We start from the raw sequence: 24,989 nt of genomic DNA, 5'->3' as shown, positions 1-24,989 counted from the left end.
GTACAGACGCGTTATAAATGACTTATATATATATAGGTTACTGCCAGGGAGGAATGGAGGGACCTGCATGTCTGGGGTGCAAAGAAGCGCCTCGCATTTCAGAGGGCCAGGTTGACCTCGAGAGTAGCCACTGAGCTTGTGTCCAATTACCAGGTGTACATCACTTGAGGTGTCTGTGGGGAGAGAAGTGCTCATAATTGGGGATCCAATCATATCACAGGAACCTAGAGTGGACAATGCCACAGACCACGTGCATGGGGATTGACAATGATCTGGGAACCAATCGTTTGGTAGTCCATATGCTGTGGGAGGTATGTATATAGGGGACAGCCAACTGTTTGAGGAACTGTATCTGCAACCCTACAGTCCCCTGACTCCCATGACCTACGAGCCACCTCACGGCGGCACTTAGTAGTTACCTGCACTTACCAGTTACCTTGCACTCTCGCTCCCCCCTACACCCTGGCACTTCTCCCCTCCGCCCCCTGCACCTGCGCAATCTAAACAACACAAGGCCTAGTAGGATTGTTGTTTTGTTCTTCTGTCCTCCCTTCCTTGTCTTGTTGCGCCTAGAAACACGTGTACAGCCGCGTTATGAATTACATGACCTATATCATATAGGTTACTGCTAGGGAGGAATGGACGGGGCCACCTGCATGTCTGGGATGCAAAGAAGCACCTCGCATTTCAGAGGGCCAAGTTGACCCTGAGAGTAGCCACTGAGCTCATGTCCAATTACCAGATGCACATCACGTGAGGTGTCTGTGGGGAGAGAAGTGCTCATAATTGGGGATCAAATCATATCGCAGAACCCTAGAGTGGACAATACCACAGACCAGCAGCAAGGGGATTGACAATGATCTGGGAACCAATCGTTTAGCAGCCCATATGCTGTGGGTGGTATATATATATATATATAGGGGAGAGCCAATGAGCAAAGGGAACCAACACTGCACATAGCTTGCATCACTGGGGATGGCAATATTTCTTAAAACCCACTGCTTTGCTATGAAGAAACCAATGCACACTCCATGGCAGTTGGGATTGAATGCCGCTGCTGCCATGTTATGACTTTATTTGGGAATTAAAACATTGTTATCTTTGCAAGAGGTGCCTCAAGCCTTTTTCTTTAGTGGATTGTCATTTACTTGACTGGTTGCTGGTGGTCTCCCCTACAGAATTTGGTGATCCCCAACGTGATCCCAGATTTTCCGCAGAGACTGAGGATTCCTGGCCGCACATGTGGTTTACAGGAGCCGTGTTGCTGTGTGGTTTACAGGAGCTGTGTTGCCAGAATTTCTGTCTGTTCTTTGGAGCGGGTCGCTGCTGATTGTGCAGGCCATTGATGGGACCCTGTGATGAAGGAGTTCAGGAGAACACGCAGATGTAAGTGCACTTTTTACAAGAGAGAGAACAATGTGGGGCGGGGCAAGGGTGATATGAGTTGAGGAGCGTGAAAGAATTTGGTGACGCAGCGATTGAGGTTTGGAGCGGTAACAGAAAGACCACATGGCGGTTTGGACCTTATTATATGGAAAAGTGGAGAAAATGGAGTAACAGGAGCTGTATCTTTAAGGAAGGAACAAAAAAGAGATAGACGTTCCGTATATTGAGTTGGCCTGGGATCTCCCCGCCCGATATAAATGGGGCGGTGGAACGAAAAATAGTAGTATTATTGTGTACTTATTTTGTGTTGCTATGGACCAATGTGGGTCCCGGTTGGTGGTCTAGAATAGTTGTGGAATTGTGCAGAGCAAGAAGAGTGGTGAGTGCCTAAGACGTTGCGGTAGCATGAGGAGTGGTATTGTTGTTGTATTGAGGAAGAGCGAGTGACAGGGTGGGGGGAGGAGAAACGGATAACAGCATTGAGAGGGAGCTGGATGGGAAAAAACGGGGAGGCGCTAGACAGGGATTCATTGGGGTGTGGCAACAGGGTAAAAGATGCTGCAGGTTCAGATCCTTAGATAAAAAGTGCAGTCTTGAGGAAAAGGGTTGCTCAGAATGGTGTCTGCTACACTGTTAACAGTATATGTGTTCTGCTCTACCACTGTACAAAGAATAAATCTTGGAATATCACAAACAGTGGGTTGTTGAGGCAAAGTGAGGGCTGTTTCAATCATGGCCCGAGCAGGGAACCAATAATAGGGAGGTCTGGAACCATATGTACACGTTTTTAGCATCTAAATACAAAGGAAAAAACAGTGGAGAGTTGTGGAAAATGGTGGAAGATTTGGGGGAAGCACCCAAGGGTCAGGCGGAGACATTATTGGGGGTCCCAACAGTCTGTAGCCCGACCGCCCCTCCCAGGGAAGAGGCCTCTGACCCAGTAACATCAACACATACAGAACAAATGTCATCAGGACCCATAAGCACACATATAGGATGCTACCCTACCTGGGCAGCATCAGGTTATACAATTCCTACGTATGTCCCACCACCTTCCACAGCATTCCCCCAGCATTCTGGGAGCAGGATCGGAAACCTCAGACAGATTTAGAGGAGGCATTGAAAAAGATGCAAAAGGAATTGGTAAGGTTGAGGATGGGTAGAAGAGACGAGCAGAGGGCTCTAGGGGGACTGGAGGAATGGAGAGCAGGAGACATTGGAGAATTGATAGCACCGCCATTAAGGACTTGCACAGAGAGAAGGAGGATAATAGGGGGGGGAGTCGGCAAGTGGGAAATTAGGATTACAGGATAGTACAGTGAGTGACAAGAGGGGAGGGGATGTAGGCGAAGAGGAGTGGGACACAGTGTACAAAGTAGTGGGTGAGGAGGACCCTCCCGCAAGGTCACCCAGAGTGGAGAGTTTATGGGGACCTAGGATGATTAATAGATTTGGGGGCGTAGGGGTGGCAAGGGAAATTAGCAGAGAAAAGAAAGGTAAAGAAGGTGACGGGGAAGGGCCCACTATATTCAGGGGCCACACATGGATAAAAACATCTAATAAAAAGCTTACAGTCTCTCACTGTGGGGGCTCGGAGGAGGAATGGATCTAAGATTTTCAGAAACAAACTGCAGTTGTTACCTTGGCCGTGGGCAAATTGAAAATCTTATTCGTTGCTATATTGGGAGACCAGGCTGCGGATATTTGCGTGAAAGCTGGGTATACCCAGGCGTGTGATTTGGGGATATTCATGATGGCGCCCATTTTAATGATATTAGGGTCCAAGTGTGGGCTGCCTTGCGCTGTGCTTAACCTGACCTCCAGTCAATCATTCAGCGCACAATGGGAGACGAAGACACCGCCCAGTATATTTTACAAACTCAAGAGATGTGGAGGGAAGAAACAGAGGACTCACGAGATCAGTCAATTCCATTTTTCTATTTTGTGGTCAAGAAGGTGCTTTCCAAGAATGTCCAAAAAGCACTCAACAAAATTGTGGGGATAGAAGCAAAGGAATGGGCTGGAAATACAGTCTATTAGCACCCTGGGCGGGGGAGCCAGCCAATCAGGTGGCTACGAACGCAGGCTTGAACCGCTGATGCAAGCCAGCTCCCCCACCGCCAACTTCCCTTACCCTCCTTTTTTAAAAAAAATGTTTTAAACCCTTCCCACTCACCTTATTTCAGCTGCGGCAGCACTCGCAGCCGGCAGCTGCTCCTTCTTCCTGGCTCCAGCTGGCCACCATGGAAAGGGAAGAGGGGCTCCGTATGGGAAATCGTTATTTGTTTTTAGCACCCCGGGTACCGTGTTGGCAACCTGGGGTGCTAATAGCTTTAAGCCACTGTTCCAAGGGCTGGAACAGGAGCTAACGGTCCAGAGTCTGCGTTATCTGCCCTTGCTTCGCTTGGGCTGATAACTTGGGCTGACAGGCCTTTAACCTCAATTCCAGCCCCTGGAACGGGGGCTTAACGCCATATTATACATCACTGTAAACGGTTGTGAGAAAAAGAGAAGGAAAGCGCCCAAACAGAGGAAGCAAAATGGGTACAAAAGAAGTTAGCAAAGATATCAGTGGAAGGGGCCGTAATGGCAGAATTACAAGATGCATAGACAGAGAATAGGACGGTGCAGGTAGACATGAGAACAGCCCCTGCATGGACAGAAGGATATGACCGGAACAGTGGTTTTCAGCCCCAATATCAAGTATGGCTCCAGGGAGGATATCAGAGGTGAAGAGGGGATTTATGGGTGAAAGAGGGGGAAGAGGAGGATTTTGATGGATGGGGACAAGGGAGGGCAATATGGGGCAGTGTTGGATATGTGGAAAAATGGGACATTTCTCATGGGAGTGCAGAAGCAGGTTTGGTGGAGGGTACAACCAAATGCCCCTGTATGTTCTAGGAGCATCAACCCCTTATCTAATGCACTATGCCTCTGGCCCAACGCAGTTCCATACAGTGCCCCCACAAGAACTTGCATAAGTAGCCCCACCTCTGCCCTTCCCCAGTTGCAAGCACCAGCCCCCAGCAGTGAGGCAGTGTATGCCGACTCATCCCACCCGCCGCAAGCGTCTCAAATACCCAATAGCAATGTAGTACCCAAATGTATGGTTACACACTATCGCACTCAGGTTCGTACTCGATCCTCCGTGGGAGCTAATGAACCTCACTGTTCCCCTTGTGGACTTCAGTCGCTGATGCTCTAAAAGTAACCACAAATAGCTTATCACCACGAAGGGCAAGGGGAAGTGGATAAAATAAGAAATACACAGGCTCAAGTTCTTCTAACTTGCTGCTCTCCTGTTGAAGGGAACAAAGTATTCCTGTCTGAATTCAAACAACTGGACACTTCTTCTGTTGTGGTCTGTAGTCTGCTTTCTTAGAAAGTCCCAATGCTTGTACTTTGATAAGCAGAGTGGTTCCTACTGAATTTCTTCAAGCGCCTTGTTTTAAAACTATAGCCTAAATCTTATTACATTCTGCCAAACAAACTTTAATGCTAGTTTTCACAAACTTTTCGCCTGCTTACTGAAGCTACTGTATCTTCTGAATGCTGCTTTAGAGTTCCTAAATTAAACATAAGGTTACTGTATAAGCTAGTCATCTAATATTTACAAAATCGTTTTTGCTGACTCTATTCCTACCAGTTTCATCTAAGAACAGGTTTATATAACTCAGTGAACGTTTTTAATGAAGTCGGGCACAGTCACACGCTGGATTCTGAGTCTGGTTGCACGCGCATGTGCCACACGTACCACTTACCCGACGACGAACTTCTCTCCTTCCAGACCCACTTCAGCCCTTCTTCTCACTGGATCTGTGCACCTGCGGTAATTACCTCATTCTGTCTTCACTCACTGGATCAGTGTGCCCGCAGTAACACTGCTCACTCTTGATCTGCGCACTCGCCTGCCTCAGGTGATTCACCCTTATCACAACACATGGAAAGGGTTTTTAAACCTCCAAAAATAAACAGCCTCACGCCTGTTGCTATATGTGCACTGTTCGCGTCCTCAAGATGGACACGTTGCCTGATGTGTACCTTGCAACGCCACATCTTAGTCAGGCACGTCAGAACTTTTCCAAAAACAAAAAGAAAAACTCACCAGCCTTCTTAACGACACCACCACTTAGTCTTGCTTTAATAGACCCATTTACACTACTTATATTTCTAATTCCGTTGCTTAGCAGGAACAGAATACCTTTGAAGACGGCACCGGAACCTCAAGTCTGCATTTTGTTGTGTTTATCTGAGTAAGTGCAAATTCCTATTCTGTTTAATTTTATACTGCTATTCTTTAAATATCTGATACTATTTAAAGAAAGAAACTGTTTAAAAGTGCACTTGTCCATTTACTGTTTCCAACGTTCAAACAAACTAATTGCTGCGCTCCCACTAGTTATTTCTCATGAACTACTTCTTCTGAACTCTCCTGCTGATTCCTGCGACTCCCGATTCCTATGTTTTGGCAAAATAGATCTTCAAACTGTCTTTTTCTTCAGGGCAAGCGCAAATTGATGTTTCGCCATTGACTTCAGCGATGAAAGCAAGTTTAGAATGCCTTGAGCTCAGAATCATCCCTCCAAAGTTCCAGACCCTCCATCTTGGTTTGGGTTGTACTCCAATGTTTGTATAGAATGTCTAGGATAAATTAAAGTTACTCACTGTAGTGACTAGAGTACTTATAGTCCATAGTCCCCTTTCCTCCATCGTTGTGGGCGTCCCCCAACATGGGGACGGTACCGGAACATTTGGCAGCAAAAAAACGAACTGCCCCTTTACATTTATTAGAGCGCGTGGAGCGCAACCTCGGGCGTGGGTACGCCCCGCTGAAACCCTGCCCTCCAGCGCCTCACCTCAGTCCCCTTTGAACACATTGGACGTGTAGATACCTGGCTACTCATTTTACCTATAAGATCTTGGCATAATGGCGGGGGTAGGCGGGTGGGACGTGTGGAGGAAAGGGGGCTATGGTCTGAGTACCCTAGTCACTACTGTTAGTACCTTTCCTCCATCCTTGTGGGTGATTCCACTGAAAAAGAACAAAGGGTGGAGCTGTGACCACTTGCCTCATATCTAGGATGAAGCACAAATGTTCTTCAGAACCGCCTGACCAAACTCTGCATCGAGCCTGGAGCTGGTGTCCAGCAAATAGTGCTTACAGAAGACTGACGGAGTGGCCCAAGTAGCTGCCTTGCTGATGACATCCCAAGGAGCATTTCTCTGAAACGCAACGCCCATGCCCTTGGCCTTAGCACTGACTGCATGGGCATGAATCCCCCCCAGGAACAGGTTTGCCCATGGCCGTGTATGCCTCTGAAATGGCCTGAACCATCAAACAGGCAATGGAAGCCTTGGTAGCCTGAGAGCTGGGGGAGCAAAATTCCTTGGAAGGATTTCGTCCAAGAGAGATAAATCTTGAGAACCCTCTTGAGGTCCAAGGAATGAAGGGCCCTCTCTGCCTCAGACTGTGGGTTTGGGAAGAACACTAGCAGGCAGATCTCTTGATTCAGATGCAACGGAGAGACCACCTTGGGCAAGACGTTTGGGTGAGTGGGCAAGATGACCTCGTAGTTGTGAAACGTGGTGAAGGGCTCGCACGAAGACGATGCCTGAAGCTCACTAATCCTGCGTGCAGAGGTGACAGCCACCATTGACTCGAAAGGCTTGCATTGAAAAGCTGTAAGAACCACATTGAGGTCCCAGACCAGATGCGGCCTATGCACCGGAGGAAAAAGCCTAGACAACTGCTTAAGGTGCGCCTTAACCACCGATTTGGGCGCTGAAAACACATGCTCAGGGGAATTCTTGTAAACCCTGATGGCTGACAAACACGTGCCGCAAGTATCCACCTGAACTGAAAAACAAGCCAGGTGTGCTGAAAAAGCCAGTACGTCACCCACAGGACACAGTGTCCAGACCCTTGACGCGAGCCCAATGGCAGAACCTAGTCCATTTGTCCCAGTTGTCATCTGAAAATTGAGCACGCTGAAGCCTCAGCAGATCAGGAACCAGGCCACCAGGGCCAGTTTGGCTCGGGCCGGATGTTCCACCGCCCCGTCCTGCTGCATCAGGAAGCCCCTTGCTGGGAATCGGAAGATGGATGGGGCCCTCGGAACCCAACTGCAGCAGATCCAAAAACCAGGGTCTTGAAAGCCAGTGGGGGGCAACCAGGATGAGGCTGCAGCCCACAGAAGCCAGGAACTTGCGGATGGCACGCTGGAGCAGAGGAGTGGGAACGCGTAACACCTGCGGCCTAGCCAGCAGATCTAGAAAGCGTCTCCCAGAGATCCCAGACCCTCCCCCCTGCCCATGAGGCAAACTGGGGGCACTTGGCATTAAGGGGAGATGCAAACAAGTCCTGGTCTGCAAACCCCCAATGCTGAACAGAGGCAACAAGGAGCTGTTGTGCAAGGGTATAGATGATGGCCCTCCAAGCGGAGAAGGCGCGCCACTGCATTCATGAACTTCGTGAAGACATGAGGGGCCAAGTTCAGGCCGAAGGGCAGCACCTTGTACTGAAAGTGATATGACATAACCGTGAACCGCGGCCACTTCAGCTGCGGTTGATATGTGGGTACATGTATGTACGCATCCTTGAGTCCCAGGGAACACATCCAGTCCCCGGAACACAGAGACTCCGCTGTGTGTGCAGGAATGATCATTTTGAAGCGTTCCAGTGGTAAAGACAGATTCAGAAATGACAGGTCCAGGACTACTCTCAGGCCAGCCTGGTTGTTCTTGAGTACCACAAAAATCCTGCAATAGTAGGCGAAGCCCCTGTCTACAAGAGGAACTGGTTCCATCACCTGCATCTCCAAGAGCGAAAGGACCTCTTATAAAAGAGCCGGGGACCCGATCTGACGAAGAGGTGGGGGTGGGAGAGGCAGAGGAAGGCGAATAGTGAAGCCTGTGGAGACTACAGAGAGGTCCTGGAACAGAGCAAACGGCCCCCCACAGGCAAGCTGTGCTCCTCGTCTTTGACATAACTGCTTCTTGGCATCAGAGGCAGGGGGGTGGAAAACCCTGTGCCAAGTCCTCTGCTGCTTCCTCCTGTTGTCGCTGGGTGACCGGTCAGGCCTTCGTGTACCGTGGTCTCGGAACCCCTTGAAGCCGGAGAAAGCGCAGGGTTTGAACTCAGTCCTACTCTGGGACTGAGGGAAGAATTTCTGACCTGGTTTTGTCTGGATGGCCATGGACTTTGCGGTTTGAGGGGAGTTTTTTTCTTTGTCAACTCATCATCGGTCGATCCACCCCCACAAAGGGCAGATCCAGGATCCGCTTATGCATCTCAGATGAAAACTTTGTGGTGTGCATCCACGCCGTTCTCCTTATCGTGACCGCAAGGCAGAGTCCTCTACTGGATGTGTCGATGTGGGAGACCGAAGACTCCATGAGGTCCAGCGCAATGGCACGAACATCTGCCAGACCGGCCTTGAAGGATGCTTGCGTGTCCGAAGGGAGGTCAGGCAGAAATTCCCTGAGCTTCCGTCACAGCTTCTGGATAGCTGCAGCCGAGAGGGCGTCCACATTGGCTTGCCACAGATGCAGTCCTGAGATGGAGTAACAGCGCTTTCCCAAGGACTTTATCCTCCTTGGAAAGGCAACTGGAGGTGTGTCCCGTGGAGGAAGCTGATGAAGACGATGATTTCAAATACAACGAGGATGTAGCCACCACAAAGGAATGGGGCTGCAGATCGGAGGCAAAGAGGCAAATAGGCTCTCCGTCTGTTAGCCTAAACCTGCTGTCCAACTTTCTGTTCATCTGGGCGTTGGCCCTGGGCTTCTCCCAGACCTTTTGCGCCACCTGCAGGACATCCTTCTGGAGAGAGATGCCAGACCGGATCGTTGTGAGTTTCCCCAAGACCTTTGCTAGCACACCAGACTCCTGATTCCTGCTCTGGAAAATGGACCCCCAAGAACACTGCCAGGCCCTGAAGGCAGTCATGAAAGGCAGTCATGAAAGGCCTTAACGGATGCAGGGGGCTCATCATCCTGGGCGTCAACATCGTCATCATCCCCCCTCCTTTTTCACAGACTGAGGGCCCCCCCTCCTTTTTCACAGACTGAGGGCCATCCAGGCCCTGGGACAAAGGAGCCTGGGGGTCCCCCCCCAGGTCCAGCGCTGCAGACAGGTCCAATAGCTGTTGAGGGGGAGGCGCTGGTGGTACAGGAGGAGGTGGAGTCAGAATGACCGGTAGGGCCTGAAGCGGTGGAGGGACCAGCACCGAAGCACAGGAGGAACATGAGGAGTAACCAGAGGAGGGGGCCGGGCAGCGCCATCTGCGGGATGACCTCCTTCACAATGTCCTTCAGGAGCCCCTTCATCCTGAAAGGGGGGTGGTGTGTTCAACCCGGGGATGTGCTATTTAAGAGCTATGGTGATCATTCATGCCCTGGGGAGTGATTTGGCGGCCTGAGGGATTCCCGTACAACCAGATCTGTTTCTCTATGGAGTAACAGTGTTGTTAAATGCAATCACCATCTTAAACTTGCCATTCCTCAGGAATTAGTTCAAAGCCCTTAAGTCCAAAATGGGACAGAGAGCCTCGCCCCTTCTTGGGTACCACGAAATACTGGGAATACCATCCAACCCTCTCTGGTCGGGCAGCTCCTCTTGCACGGCAGCACCCTTCAACAGCAAGACTCACAGTTCTTCCTGGAGCTCCTTCCTTGGTTGGCAAGAAGGTGGTGGTGGTCTGTCTGGCAGCATTTTTAAGAAAGGCATACAGTAACCCCACTGCACGAGCTGATGTGCCCAGGCGTCACAGGTAATTCCCTGCCATTGGGCCCAGTGCTCGGTCAACCGCCCTCCAACCAGAGAATCCTGAGAGGAAAAATCAAAGCGGATTTGAGGCTGGAGCCACCCCAGCAGCTGCTGTCTGCTGGCCTTCTTTTTAGTAAGGTTAGAATTGACATGGGGTATGGTGCAAGGGTGTTGCCACAAGGCGGCAATAGGGTCAGCTATAGCCACATTGATGGGCATAGCTCTTTCTGTGGTAGGTCCCTCATCCAAGAAGTCTGTCAGGTCATAACCTGCCACTGGCTTGTTGGAGCATTCCACCCCAGGGTATCCACCACCCCATCAGCTAAATCCTTGAACCTAGCATTGGTGTGGGCATAAGGATGGGCTAGTTGGATTTTGACATCCAGAGACATGTCAAGGCCGCTGGCGTCGTGCAACCACTACAAAGCTACGAGGCCTGCTTGGTCGTCAAAATAGTTGTTTCCGCCAGCCCCAGCAGCGTCGAAATCGCCTTGATCGTCGTCATTAGAGGCAAAGATATCTGCCATAGAACTGAAAACATGTGGAACTGGATTTTGGCATGAAAGATGCTCGGCGGCGGTCGACGGTTTGACGGTCTGAGAGAACCAATGCCTGGGGCATGCAGGGAGGTCCCAGTGCTGAAGGTGGCACAATCTTGCTTGGCGCCAAGCCCAAAGGCTCCGCCGATGCCACTGGACTTGGTTTTGTTCTGGGTCAGAATCACTGGGCACCGAGGGAGCTACTGGGGCCTGCTGTATCGGGGGAACGGCCGCACCCACAGCTGCCTTTTTTTTAACATTTTCAACATTTGGGACTTGAAGTCCTCCCATTCGGCTCTGGACACCGGCCTGGCCGAAGACTTACCATGTTCGGAAGAAGAATCAGACTTGCACCGGTTTCGGTGGCGACTTTTCTTCTTGTCAGAGGAAGATGACGAGTACCTCCAGGAATGTGACCTTTTCTTAGTCTTACGCTGATGCCCGTCTTCCTTCTCTGGGGTAGGCCCTTAATTTTCGGCCTCAGAGGAGCCAACGCTAGAGGGACTTGGAGGGCGGTCAGCCCACCACAAGCTTTACTGCCAGGTTTCTGAGTGACTTCGGGTTCATTTTACCACAAGACATACAGCTCTCGGTGTTGCCAAGACACCACACACACATATCATGCAGGTTAGTCACCGAAATATTAGAGCTGCAGTCTTCGCAGCACTTGAAGTCCGAGACTTGGGGCGTGGACATGGTCGGCTCATGTCAATGAAAAAAGAAATGAAAAAAATGGACTAAGGTCAAGTGAAATTTTCAAGAGATTCGAATCACAGTGCTCTTTACTAGCAGCGTGCTGAGCGCATGGGAAAAAGGAAGTGAGGTACGGGGCGTTGTGAAGCAGTATATGCATGACGACCTACATCACGCCTGGAGCCGACGACCGAGCATCGAGTCAAGGAGTATCAGCGGCCAAGTCGAGGCCCACTACACCCCTTATCGAAATCTTTTCTGAGCAGCTGACGCTGGAATGGATATCTATCTGATGAGGAATCTGATGGAGAAAGGCAATCCACTGAAATGTGTTTATTAATCAAAGTCAATGATACATTTGAAAAAAGACTGTTAAAAGCTGGAATAGGCTTACTAGTGAGCCAAACACCTGAAGTTGCCTAATAAAGAATTGGGAAAGTTGAGTAAAGTCACTGCCATGCATACAGGGAGACCTACAGGGTAAATCTGCATTATACCTTTCTTTTTAACTTAGGAGGCTGACACCCACCAGAAGGTGCATCTGTATGGAGAAAGAGTGCTGTTTTGTGGCTTCTCCAGTGTAGTGCATGGTCATTGATTGTGTATAGGTGCTATACAAATAATCAATCAATGTGTTTCAAAGCGCTTCAAGGAGGGAGGGAACATGGGAGAATACAGTCACATTCTTACAAGTCCTGGAAATCAATTCAGAATGGCGACATTTCAGATAGTGCAAGGAAACAAAAAAAAGGGAGGCGGGAAGGGGTGGGAAAATTAGACGAACAAGCGGTTACATTACTATGCCTGACGACAATTGATGTAGTGCCGGAATATTAACAAGAGGAAAGGAGGGGTGCAGGGGGGGGATATGGAGTGAGGGAGAAGGAGAGGAATAACACAAGAGAATAACATACTAGGTCTGCCGACGATTCAAAATAGTGCTGGAGGGGGAAGTGGGAGAAGACACAGAGGGAAGGGGGGAGAAGACAAACAAGCTGCTATTACAAAGGTAACAAACTGAATGATAGAGTAAGCGCTGATGAACATTGATAGGGAGGGAATGAGAGGGCAGGTGGATGAGAAAGACAGGCAGCTACAATTACTATGCCTGATGGGGGGCGTGGCTTGGAAGCCATGTGAGAGGACGCGCTCTTGGGAGAGCTCCCGGAGATCCTACATCCATCCTGTGCAATAGTGCATTGGCACTAACTCCCGCAGGCCAGAAACGAGAGTACCTGTCCAGGAATGTGAGCTGCACAACTATGGAAGAGCTGAAACCTCCACAAGCCCGGCAACGGTAGATAAATGCCATCGAAGTTCCTGGAGTCGCGGACCGGACGGAGTGAAAATGGCGGCCACACCGGACAATGGAGGGGACACAAACGCGTTGAAAGGAACACCCTCGCGGTGATCGGCGGCGACGTGGGCGGTGCAGGCCGTGGAGATACAGATAAGCCTTTGGGAGAGCGTCAGCGCGTCTCTGTGGGCACCGATGACCTAACGCGGGCCTGGGAAACGGTCGGCGACGGTCGGCGGTCGGCACTAGGACCCGCCTGAGCTGACTGGTGCAACGGACTACGTGCTTTGGCCCTGACCTTTGGGGGACACTCGGATAGTGGCTGATCCTACTACGGGGTCGCGTGTACGGGCCCACGGCTTACAGCGGCTGTGGAATGGCGAATAAGGCCGTCAGACAGAGAGCAAAACAGCCCACATTGGACGAGTTTACCAAGACACCGACGGGCCCAGAGAGTGCTCGGACCAAGGAGAAGCCACCCATGGCCGCGGCTAGCCCAAACCAGGACGTGCTAGCTGCTCTCGCTGAACTGAAAGCGGACTTGAAAAGCGCTTGGGAGGCCAAGCTTGAAATGGTGGTGGCGGACCTGAAAACAGCGCTCGACCTCAAAGTCGGAGAAGTTCGGGAGGAGGTGAACCTACTTCGACAGGATGTGAAGGCCCTATCGGAGCGCACAGAGAGTCTGGAAAAGGAGGGCAGCGCCAACACGGCAGATTGTGCCTCACACAAGGCCGACCTGCATATTTTGGAACAGAAAGTACGCAACTTGGAGAACAGGGCCGAAGAAGCGGAGGGGCGCGCCCGAAGGAACAATATCCGTGTTGTGGGCATCCCGGAAGGATTGGAGGGTCATAACCCCACGGACTTCATTGAAAATATGTTGCTTCAAGAGATCACCGGGGGTGCGCTGTCGCAGGGTTTTGCGGTGGAGCGAGCACATAGAGCATTGGCTAGGAGGCCTCCACCGGGCGGTCCGCCCAGGCCAATGATAGCCAAAATCCTTAACTACCGTGACCGGGAAAGGATTTTAGAGCATTTTCGTAAAGGAGGAACCATCAAAAGGGGGGAGGCCACTATAACGGCCTACCCAGACTACACCATGATGGTGCAGAGGAGTCGGATGAACTTCGGGGCGGTCAAGAGAAGATTGAGAGAGGCAGGGAAGAAATATATGCTCCTCTACCCGGCCAAATTAAAGGTGATCCACAATAATAGATCCCTGTTTTTTGAGTCACCGGAGGAAGCCATGGGTTGGCTGGACATGCAGGGCAGCCCCCAGGAGTCGGAGGTCCGGGCGGATGAAGGTGGCAATGAGAGATAAGTGCTCTACGACGAGAGAGGGTGTTGCCGGAGACTATGGGACTTGACTATAGTTATTGCTATGGCCTGGGGAGGTCGGGCCTGGAACTGGATGTTAAATGCACTGTTTGCACTGTAATTGTTGTCGTACATGGGAGCCTTTCAGGGCTGGTCCATTCACCCCCGTTTAGTATTTCTTAGTTAAGTGGCCGCTAGGGCGACTTTACCCTACTGGGCTCTGTGTGTAACAGCCGGAACTAGATGTGGGGGGGCCTGAGTTCCCGGGATGGAGCTGGGCAACAGTTGGGGAGGGAGTTGGGGGGGAGGGGATGGGCAGGGGGAATGGGGGGTGTGGGGGCAGTTGGGGTGTACATAGTGTTGGGAGGTTTGAACGGGATCGCGAGCCCTGAGGGAAGATTTTGGATGAGACTTCTGGATAGCATGAACGAGCAGGGATGGTCGGGGGGGAGAGTGCAAGATATCAGTACATCATGGGGGAGCTAAAATTGTTGACATGGAACGTCAGGGGCCTCAATAGCTATCTTAAACGGAACAAAGTTATGTTGTACTTGAGGCGACAAGAGATAGACGTCGCATTACTGCAAGAGACGCATTTGACCCGAGACAAATTAGAGCTGGTGAAGAAAAAGTGGGGTGGAACGGTGGTAGGATCCGCGTACTCAGCTTATGCTAGAGGCGTGCTGATCTGGGTGGCGCCGCATGTCCCGTTTCAACTGCAGCAGGAACGTGTGGATACTGAGGGGCGTCTGGCTATGGTGAGAGGGGTAGTCGAGAACAGAGAGATGTGTGTAGTGAACACGTATGCCCCGAACCAGGGCACGGCAGAGTACTTCCGGACCATGAGTACCAACTTGAGTTGGCGTGTGGGGAGTGCGGTGTTCTGGGGAGGGGATTTTAACTGTGTGTTGGACCCGGGGATGGACAGATCCGACGATAAGGTGATTAGGCCCGCCCCGGCAGCCCGGGTGCTGCGGACGCTGCTGCGGGACTTTGAGCTCGATGACGTGTGGAGGACCAAGCACCCCAATGAGAGACAGTACTCGCATTACTCGGCCCCGCAGCGGTTGCACACTAGGCTAGACTATATTTTTGCCACGTCGGACGTCTTGGGGGATGTGTCTAGTGCGGAATATAGAGCGAGGGTCCTCTCGGACCACTCGCCTATGGTGGTGGGATGGCAATATGGCCGCCCCAGAGCGCGGATCCCGACGTGGCGCCTGCGCGCAGAGGCGCTTAAAGACCAGGCTTTTAGGGAAGACATGCGGGAGGAAATAGTTAGCTATTTCGATACCAACACTGGCAGCGTTGACTCGGCGGGAACTCTGTGGGAGGCCTTTAAGGTTGTGGTACGAGGGGTGGCGATTGCTAAATCGAAAGGTTTGCAGAATGGGGCCCTGGTCGATTTACAGAAGGCGGAGAGAGAGCTGGAAAAGGTGCTGAAGAGCGAGCATATAGATAACGAACTGGTGCTTAAACTGCAGCAGCAGTGTACAGAACATTGGGGGAGGCTCTGTAATCTAAATTACAAAAAGTATATTGAAAGGCAACATGCGGGAGGAGATAAAACGGGTCGTCTTTTGGCATGGTTATATAAAAGAGAAACCCCGAGGCCCCCGATTAGGACAATAATTAGAGAGGATGGGGAGCAGATAAATACCCAGGAGGGTGTCAATGAGGAATTCGTAAATTACTATAAAGCATTGTATGGGGATCCGGGTGGCGGCGACCGGGAGGAAATGTTGGAGACCCTGCAAGATATCGGGCTGCCCAGGATAAGCACGGAGGAAAGAGAGGAACTAGATGCCCCAATAACACTAGGGGAGTTGGAGGCGGTCGTCCGGCAGCTACCCACTAGCAAGACCCCAGGAACGGACGGCCTGCCCAGTGAATTTTATAAAACTTTTGGAGCGGAAGTACTCCCCCCGATGCTTGATATGCTTAATGAGGCGTTCGAGAAGGGGAGGTTGCCGGAATCGCTCAGGGAAGCGATTATTATACCGCTCCCTAAGCCTAATAAACCCGGGCATAGTTGTGGGTCGTACAGACCAATATCTATGCTGAATCAGGACAGCAAAATACTAACGGCTGTCCTGGCCAACAGACTGCGGAGGGTGATAGGCAAACTGGTACACCCGGACCAAACGGGATATGTCCCGGGGAGAAACATTGCCCAAAACCATAGACGACTCCACCGGGTGATTGAAATGGGATCTAACAGTGATGGGGAAATGGCGATAGTGTCGTTGGACGCTGTTAAAGCCTTCGACTCGGTTAATTGGAAGTGGCTGCTGGCGGCCTTGAGAGAATACGGACTGGGACCAGGATATATTAGATGGGCGGAGCTGCTGTACAGCGCTCCGCTGGCTAGAGTTCGGACGGGCATGATTATATCCGAGAGATGGCAGCTTAGTAGAGGCACTAGACAGGGGTGTCCTTGGTCCCCGATGTTGTATATCTTGGCCCTGGAGCCTCTGGCACTGTACTTGCGGCAGCAGTATGATATCGTGGGCATTGAGGTGGGGGGAGAAAACCATCTGATATCCCTGTATGCGGATGACTTGTTATTGTACTTGAGTCATCCGGAGGAGAATTTACAATATATCCTGGACGTGATGGGGAGATATGCGAGGTTGTCGGGCATAGCGGTCAACCCCCAGAAATCGTACATTTTCCCGTTGGGCTGCTATAGGGGTGTTCCCACGGAGCGGCTGCCGGTGCTCCAGGTGCCCTGGTCAGTCAATACATTCCGTTACCTGGGAATAGATATCTACCACACGGTGGAGGAAGAATACAAGCGCAACACAGAGATGGCTGTTGAGAAGATACGCGCATGTATGAGCTTTTGGCAGAAGTTGCCCTTAGCGATGATGGGGCGTGGGGCGATGATCAAGATGGTAGTTCTGCCTAGGCTGCTACATTACTTTAGCAACATCCCATACATGATCCCTAAGGGTTTTTTCACTAAAATAAATGGGGTTTGCAGAGAGTTTCTGTGGCATGGTACTCGTAACAGAGTAGCGCTCTGAAAGTTACAGAACTTTCATGAAAAGGGGGGAGTCAAACTCCCAAACTTTGAGGCGTATTACATAGCGAGCCAACTACAGTTTGTGTCTAAATGGCTGTCCGACGAAGAGACCCCAGAACTCAGACTATTCGGGCAAGATTGTGCCCCATTTTTCTTAAAGGAGGTCATTTGGTTGCCCGAGGCTGTCACGAGAGGGTACCCGGCGATGGTGAAGCTGGGGTGGAAGGTGTGGAGACGGGCATGTACAATGATGGGTGACCCACTTCCGTGTTCTCCGCAAATTCCACTGGTTGCCCTGGCGGGGGTGGATGGACAGCTGAGGGAGATTATTAGGACCTACTGGGAATCGGTGGGGTTGGTGACATTGGGCGATGTGTGGCAGGAGGGTGCTATTAAGGGGTTTGTGGAACTTAGCGAGGAGATTGGATTGCACGAAGGCCAATATGTTACATATCACAGATTGGGGAAGAAAATACGGGAACTGTGGCCTGAGAATATCATGGCAGACGAATCGGAGGTTACGATGGCGGGGATATATGATACAACGGAAGGGGGACATGAAATTTCTAGGCTGTATGAGATGGTGATGTCGAAAGTTGGGAAGGAACTGGCATGCCTACGATTGGAATGGGAGAGTGAGGTGGGGATCGAAATGGGAGATGGGATGTGGGAACGGGCTTTGGGGTACCACAGGAAAGTGTCTCGAAATGCCAGACTGCAGCAAATACAACTGTACGTCACGCACAGAGCGTACATGACCCCTCTGAGGATATCCAAATTTCGGAATGCAGGCAGACAGGCGTGCCCCAAATGCGACGAAGAAAATGCGGACATGACGCATATGTTTTGGGCGTGCCCAGTGATTGAGGGGTTCTGGAGGGAGGCGGCGCGCAAGCTGAGAGAGAGAGGGGTCACGTTTGCCATAGACACCGCCTGGGCATGCCTTCTGGGTGGGTTTCCCAGACCTCGGCAGCAGAAACATGTAAGCAAACTGAAAGACTTAGCGTATGTGCTGGCCAAACGACGAATAGCCATGGGCTGGAAAAAATGTAGCAAGCCACGGGTTGAGGTGTGGTGGAATGACCTACAGAAATGGGCGGAGGCTGAGACAGCGGTGTGGCAAGAGGCGAGTTGTATGTCTTGGGAGGAGGAACTGGGCTCTTTGATGGCATGGAAGACATTGATATCCTGCATATTCGGGACAGGGGTTTCGGGAGATCCAGATGATGACGATGCTCGCTCATGTGCAACAGAAGCGGAACAAGACATGGAAAATGGCTCGCGAGGGGGGAGGGATCAGGGGAGTAGTGCGCACTAATGGTTAAATGTTTATTGGAATATTGTTTATTGCACTGCTGTTTGGTTTGTATCGTTGTTTGTGTTGAAAAATCAATAAAAATCTATTAAAAAAAAAAAAAAATTACTATGCCTGATGACAATTGAAGTAGTCCTGGAATTTAACAGGAGGATGGGAGGGGCGGGGAGGAGGAAAGGGCAGGAGGATGAGAAAGACTGGCGGCCACAACAAAAAGAGGGGGGGACACAGACAGGAACTATTATACAGGTCAGGAGGCAAGTATGAAAAGCAAAGTGTTGGAGAGCAGAGAGAGGTGGAAGAGGGGTATTAACACACCACAAGGGAGAACCGAGGGGGGGGCACACACCACCACACTGGGGTGAGGAGGAGGGGTGGGGAAACACCCACGTATCACAAGGGGTGGGACATACACACACACATCATAAGGGGCAAGAGGGGTGTGGGGGGCACACTCACGCATCACGAGGGGCAAGAGGCGGGTGGGGTGCACATACAACACGAGGTGCAAAGGAGGGTGGGGGGCACAATACATATCACGAGGGGCAGAGGGGGTAAGGGGCACACTCACGGTTTATGGTCTATGCATTGAAAGAGATGCATCGAAAAGACAATGTATCGAAAAATATGCATCGAAAATATATGCATCGACATTCTATAATTAACATTAAAAGTACATATCCATCGAAACTTTTCCATCGAATGGATATGTACTTTTAAATGTAAAAGATAGCATTTCAATACTTTTATTTTCTACGTTAAAACGTTACAGGGAGCTGTCCAGTGCTGAAATTTCAGCACTGGCCAGCTCCTTGTAACGTTTTAATGTTTTTTTGTATATTGAGGTGGGGCAGGGGGGTTAAGCCCACGCCCACCCCCCTTAACCCTAACCCTAATCCTAACCCTAACCCAACCCTAACTTGAAACCCTAGCCCTTGTCCTAACCCTAATTCTAACCCTTGCCCTAACCCTAATTCTAACCCTTGCCCTAACCAACCCTTATTCTAACAATTGCCCTAACCCTAATTCTAATCCTTGCCCTGACCCTAACCCTAATTCGAACCCTTGCCCTAACCCTAACCCTAATTCTAACCCTTGCCCTAACCCTAACCCTTACCCTAACTCTAACCCTTGCCCTAACCCTAATTCTAACCCTTGCCCTAACCCGAACCCTAATTCTAACCCTTGCCCTAACCCTAACCCTTGCCCTAACCCTAAAATCCATCGAAATCCATCGAATTTTATTCAAAGAAAAGGCATTTTGATGGAAATGATTTTCTTGAATAAAATTCGATGGAACTGACTTGGATGCATTTGCATTCGATGAAAAGACCCGATACCCACACCCAAACATCACGAGGGGCAAGAGGAGGGTGGGGGGCACTCATACGTATCACGAGGGGCAAGATGTAGGTGGGGGCACGCACATCACGAGGGGCAAGAGTGGTTGTTAGGGGCACACACATCACGAGGGGCAAGAGGGGGCTGGGGGGCCCACATACATATCACAAGGGACAAGAGGGGGTTGGGGGCACACAACATGAGGGGCAAGAGGGGTGTGAGGGGCACACATCACGATGGGCAAGAGGGGAGTAAGGGGCACACTAACACATCATGAGGGGCAAGAGAAGGGTGGGGAGCACACATGTATCACAAGGGGCAAGAGGGGGGTGGGAGGTAAACACACATATGAGGGGCAAGAGGGGGTAGGGGGCACATACATATCATGAGGGGCAAGATGGGGGTGAGAGGCACACTCACGCATCATGAGGGGCAAGAGGAGGGTGGGGGCACATACATATCACGAAGGGCAAGAGGAGGGTGGGGGCACACATACATATCACGAGGGGCAAGAGGGGGTTGGGGGGACATACATATCACGAGGGGCAAGAGGAGGGTGGGACACACACACACACATCACGAGGGGCAAGAGGGGTGTGGGGGCACGCACACATTCACGCATCATGAGAGGCAAGAGGAGGGTGGGGGCACACATACATCATATGAGGGGCAAGAGGAGGGTGGGGGCACACATAAATATCGCGAGAGGCAAGAGGAGGGTGGGGGCACACATACATATCGCGATGGGCAAGAGAAGGGTGGGGGCACACATACATATCACAAGGGGTAAAAGGAGGGTGGGGGACACACATACTTATCACAAGGGGTAAAGGGGGGGCAGCACAGTGGCGTACCGGGCGGACAGGGGTTGACAGGGCCCTGTTGTGGGCCTTCGATGGTTTGGACGGCTCCCGCCTCCCAGTTGCAGCCATTGGCTCCAGGGGCCAAGGCAACGAATGGGAGAGGGGGCAGGAGCTGGCCCAGAAAAAGGAAACACAAATGCAGCAGCAACAAGGAAATTGCCATCCTGGAAGGCCTTCAGGCATGGAGCAAGCAGCATAAATAAAGCAGTGATTATTAAAACCCAAGTGGGTAATGCGAAGAGCGCAACATGCTGGCCACACCAGCCCAAATAAACGCAGGCACGAATAAGTAGGGCATTTTCCGGCCAAAAGCAAGGTCGCTCGCCACAGCAGAATTATAGTCTCAATATGCCTCATTCCTTACCTCCAGCAATACGCACCAAGGTGGTAGACCGGCGCGATGGAGTGTGCTGGGGAGCAGAGGGAAGGGGCTCCGTCACGATGAGAAGAAGGGAAGATGGTCATGATGGAAAGATACGGTGGTGGTGGAGGGAATGGAATTTGCTACATTCCTGTGACTGTATTTATTTTGAAGAGAGAAACTCTTGCCTGGGAGTACCCCTTGAGGAGGTGGGACAAGCTCAAAGAACAGTAAAATTACAAGTTCCTCACCATAGTGACTACTGAAGTACTAGTGCATAGTCCCCTTTTACCACCATGCATACTGTACACACCATTAAAGTGAAAGGAGTGGGCCCAAGTATGAAATAAAGAGATTAAAAAAATATAAGATCACAGTCATATCACAGAGGCAACACGCTCCTCTACTGTGTTTAACGGAAATATTGTATGATTTTTAGGAACTTGGCCAACAGGGTTGCCAAAATTAACAGGTAAATGTCTATTTTATAATCAATAAAATAAAATATACTTTAACACACTTTCTATTTAAATTGTCAACTTACACAGCAGCAAAATGTAAACACCACTTCTGTATTTCATGTTCCTCACCTTGAAATTGCGATGGACACTCTCACTGCTGAACGAAACCTTGTGAAACCCCTCGAATGATGGGTTATTGCTTCCAGGTCTGTATAACAAGGATGTCCACCCATTCTTGCAATTAGTGCCAGGGTCGCTTCTTCACATTCTTGGAATCCACCCAGGAGCAGCAACAAATATTTTTTCTGATAAATTAGAGCTTTTCTAAAGCTTTCAGATCTTAGGTACTTGCTATACATTCGCTGAAACAAATAAACACAGATGAGTAATTACCAAAAATGTATCGAATATCTTGGACGATGTGCAGGTTTACTGATCACTCCGTGAAAGTAGGATAAAAAGAAGCTACGACGTCACACAGCAGTTGATTAGTCACAACAAGATATCTAATAAACAAATATGATCATCTGTACAGACAAGCATTTTCCCCAAAACTGGTACAGGAACACAGACAAATGTGCAAAGGTTGAACAAAGTGCCTCACCATTGTTAATATGTCAAAGACTTCTCTGCTGGAAAAGTGAAAGGAGCTGGGAGGAAGGTTTAGAATGAATTATAACTACAGGTGTTGTTCTGGGTAATCCTAAAGCCTGCTCTGAAATAATAATTTCAGATCATGCTCCCCATCAACTGTCTGTGTGGGCCCATCGATAAAACTCAGAGAATGGTCCTTCAATAACTATTTGCTACTAAACGACAGGTTTGTGGGTGAAATTGAAGACGTCTCAAATGGAAGCAAATGATGGCAGTGTGAGCTTTGCGTGGGTGCTGTGGGATACAATGAAGGCTTATCTAGGAGGGAGGATAATTGTTTATGCATTAGAAAGGAGAGAGAGAAAGTAATGTAGACTCTGAAAAAGGCAAACTCTGCAGGTGGGAGCCCAACACAACCCATTGGAGAAACACCTGCAAAATCCGTTGAAGCACATGAACCAAATAAACGGAAATTACACTCAAGCTGGAAGTGTACTGCCAAATTCTTAACCATGAGATTTGGGAAGGTGTGATTAAATGTTCAAAACTACTAGCAAGCAGCACAAAGCATAGGAGAACCACAAAACGGGTGAATGAACAGGTGGCGGCTTCAGACAAAAGCTTTTTCACATCTTGTCAAATCTGTACTGAATTCCAAGAGTTTTACAAGACTTTATACAATGGATAAATGCCAGGCCACAAAAGCAGAAATAAAAGAGCTCATGGAAAGACTAACATGCAGAGTACTGATGCAAGACACAAGCCTGAAACAGAAATATTAGCAGCACTGAGAACAATACTGAATGGGAAAAGCACCGTTCTGGACTGTGCAATTTTATAAGCATTTAGGAGGTTGGCAATTGAAGATACTCAGACGAGTATTTAGAGAAAATGGACAACATGGAGAACTGTCAAAATCGCAACAGCAGGAGGTTGTGAAAAATCTTATTCCGTTTGGTCAAGTGGGCATCATAAAGGGCCATGATGGAATCCACATCCTCTACTTGCTCTTTGACATACAGTGTCAGTGTAAAGCCAGGTATGAGCCCTGTGCAGCTATTTCAATAGACACTGAAAAATCGGTTTGAGTGTGCCGAATCCTCTTGTTTGTGGGACTCTGTCGCTATGGCCTTGGGCCCATGGTGATGAAGATGACAGAGGCACTCTGAAAGGGTCCAGGATGGATGCATGCGTCTTCGTCAACAGAAGCCAATCCAACCTTTTCAGCTTAAGCCATGGGACTTGACAGCTTTGGGAACTCTAGCAATACCAATTCTAAAAGTTAAAAAATAGCGCTGATGATGACATTCTCATCTTTAAGACTGATCTGCAAAGGCTGGTGCCAGCATTGTTCATGATTCTGGTCTGTTTAGGACTCCTCCCAGGGTTCAAGATCATTCAAGTGCAGCCTGTGGTCCTCCTACTCTATACCATCTGTCATAGGGTACTTTCCGAGAGATTGGTGATGAGATGGTAACAAAGAATCCCTTTACTGGGGTGTATTTCCAAGGCATTTGGCAAAAACAGTTGGTGCATACCTAAATGGAGTGCTGGAAGAACATTCTGGCATGCAGGAAAGAGAAGCTATTCCTCTTTGTGTGGGAAAATGTGAACTGTTTCAAAATGATGGTTATCCCACAACTGTTGTACAAACTGTGTGCCCTCGCCATGTGCATCCTCAAGCACTACTAGAAGGTTGATAGACTATAACGAAAGGTGCTATGGGGCAAAAGGAAGAAGTCTCTCCTCTGAATGATTAGGATGTACCTACTGGTTTGGAGAGGTGGAGAGGAGAGTTCAACCTACCTACATTTAAGCTATATCACACAGCCCCAGTTCTACTTGAGGAGGGCTGGTGAGAAAGAAAAACTGTTGTAGGTTGGACTAGAAGCTGGCTTGTTTAGACTACAATATGTGGCATGCAACAGAACATATGGCCTTTGCTTGAATGCCAAGTTATTTAAACAGATGCCATAGTACATAAAGATGCACTGACCCTGGGGAATCCACAAATAAGTTTAGGTCATAAGGCGCAGAGACAGCGCCAAACTCACAACTACCACCCAGCAAAAATTGATGAGTTACTTGATGGGATCCAATTTATCCCATAGCAAACAGAGAGAAACTTCAATTCAGCAAATAAAAGGAAGCAGTACCTTGAAATGAAGAAATGGTGCATATTGACTAATATGGATGAACTGCCTAGGCAGACGCATACTGGACAAACACAGTCGCTCGAACAGGAGGAAACAGATCTCAAACCACTGAAAGTAAAATAGGAAGAAGAGCTTGTGAACACCATATATTAAGGGAAGTAGTGCTGAAAAATATTAGAAAATGGCCGAGAGATCCCAAAATATGATTTATGCAGCAAAACACACTATTCAGTGTTTACCGGAACCCAGGGAAAATGCATAAAACAGGCAAAGGTTATATGAGTAAATAGGGGCATTGTCTGGGGACTGTCACATGCTGTGGCATTGCAACAAGGTCGAAGACTAATACCGGGAGGCCTTACAGTGGACCAGTATGCGATCAGGTGGCACCTTTGATGATGATATTAAATTGACAAGGCTTGGCCCAATTACCTGCATTCGCGAAGGGAAGCATAACAGTCTAAAGTTGGCCCCAAGCACAGTCACCTGTGCAAATCATGTAATATTGAGGCAATGGAAAAGTAGAAACAAAAAATAAAAGAGGAGTTATGGCTAATTTGGACTCCTGATCGGCATAAAGAGAAGGATTATTTGACAGATTAGACTTAATGGAAATGTTTGCTCTCCAAGGAAACTGCAATTTGCATTATAGAAATGCAAGTTTGTAAAATTGCAGGTAATCAGTTCCCCATAAATCTCCCTTTTGTTCTCCACCCACATTTCCTTCCACCACTTTGGCCTAATATCATTTTAAGGTAGTCTGGCCCACCTCTGTTAAGCCCAGTGGTCTGAAACCTCTTGCTACCCAGATGATTTAGACTGCAACTCCCATCGGTCATAGCCAGCATAGTCATTGAGGAGGGATCATGGG

General features: G+C 49.6%; 1 protein-coding gene across 4 annotated transcripts in view; it reads right to left on the bottom strand.

Moving 5' to 3' along the window:
* The window catches only part of AKAP9 (A-kinase anchoring protein 9), a 2,953,299-nt gene that overhangs the window by 166,796 nt on the left and 2,761,514 nt on the right, over positions 1-24,989 (bottom strand). For all 4 annotated transcript variants that reach the window (XM_069648423.1, XM_069648424.1, XM_069648425.1 and 1 more), the window contains one exon: positions 21,498-21,730. In XM_069648423.1, coding sequence (XP_069504524.1) covers positions 21,498-21,730 — 233 coding nt within the window. The remainder of the gene's footprint in view (positions 1-21,497; positions 21,731-24,989) is intronic.

Source organism: Ambystoma mexicanum, chromosome 2q (assembly GCF_040938575.1).
Source record: "Ambystoma mexicanum isolate Mex_15411 chromosome 2q, UKY_AmexF1_1, whole genome shotgun sequence".
NCBI lineage: Eukaryota > Metazoa > Chordata > Amphibia > Caudata > Ambystomatidae > Ambystoma > Ambystoma mexicanum.
This window is presented reverse-complemented; position numbering and strand designations above follow the sequence as displayed.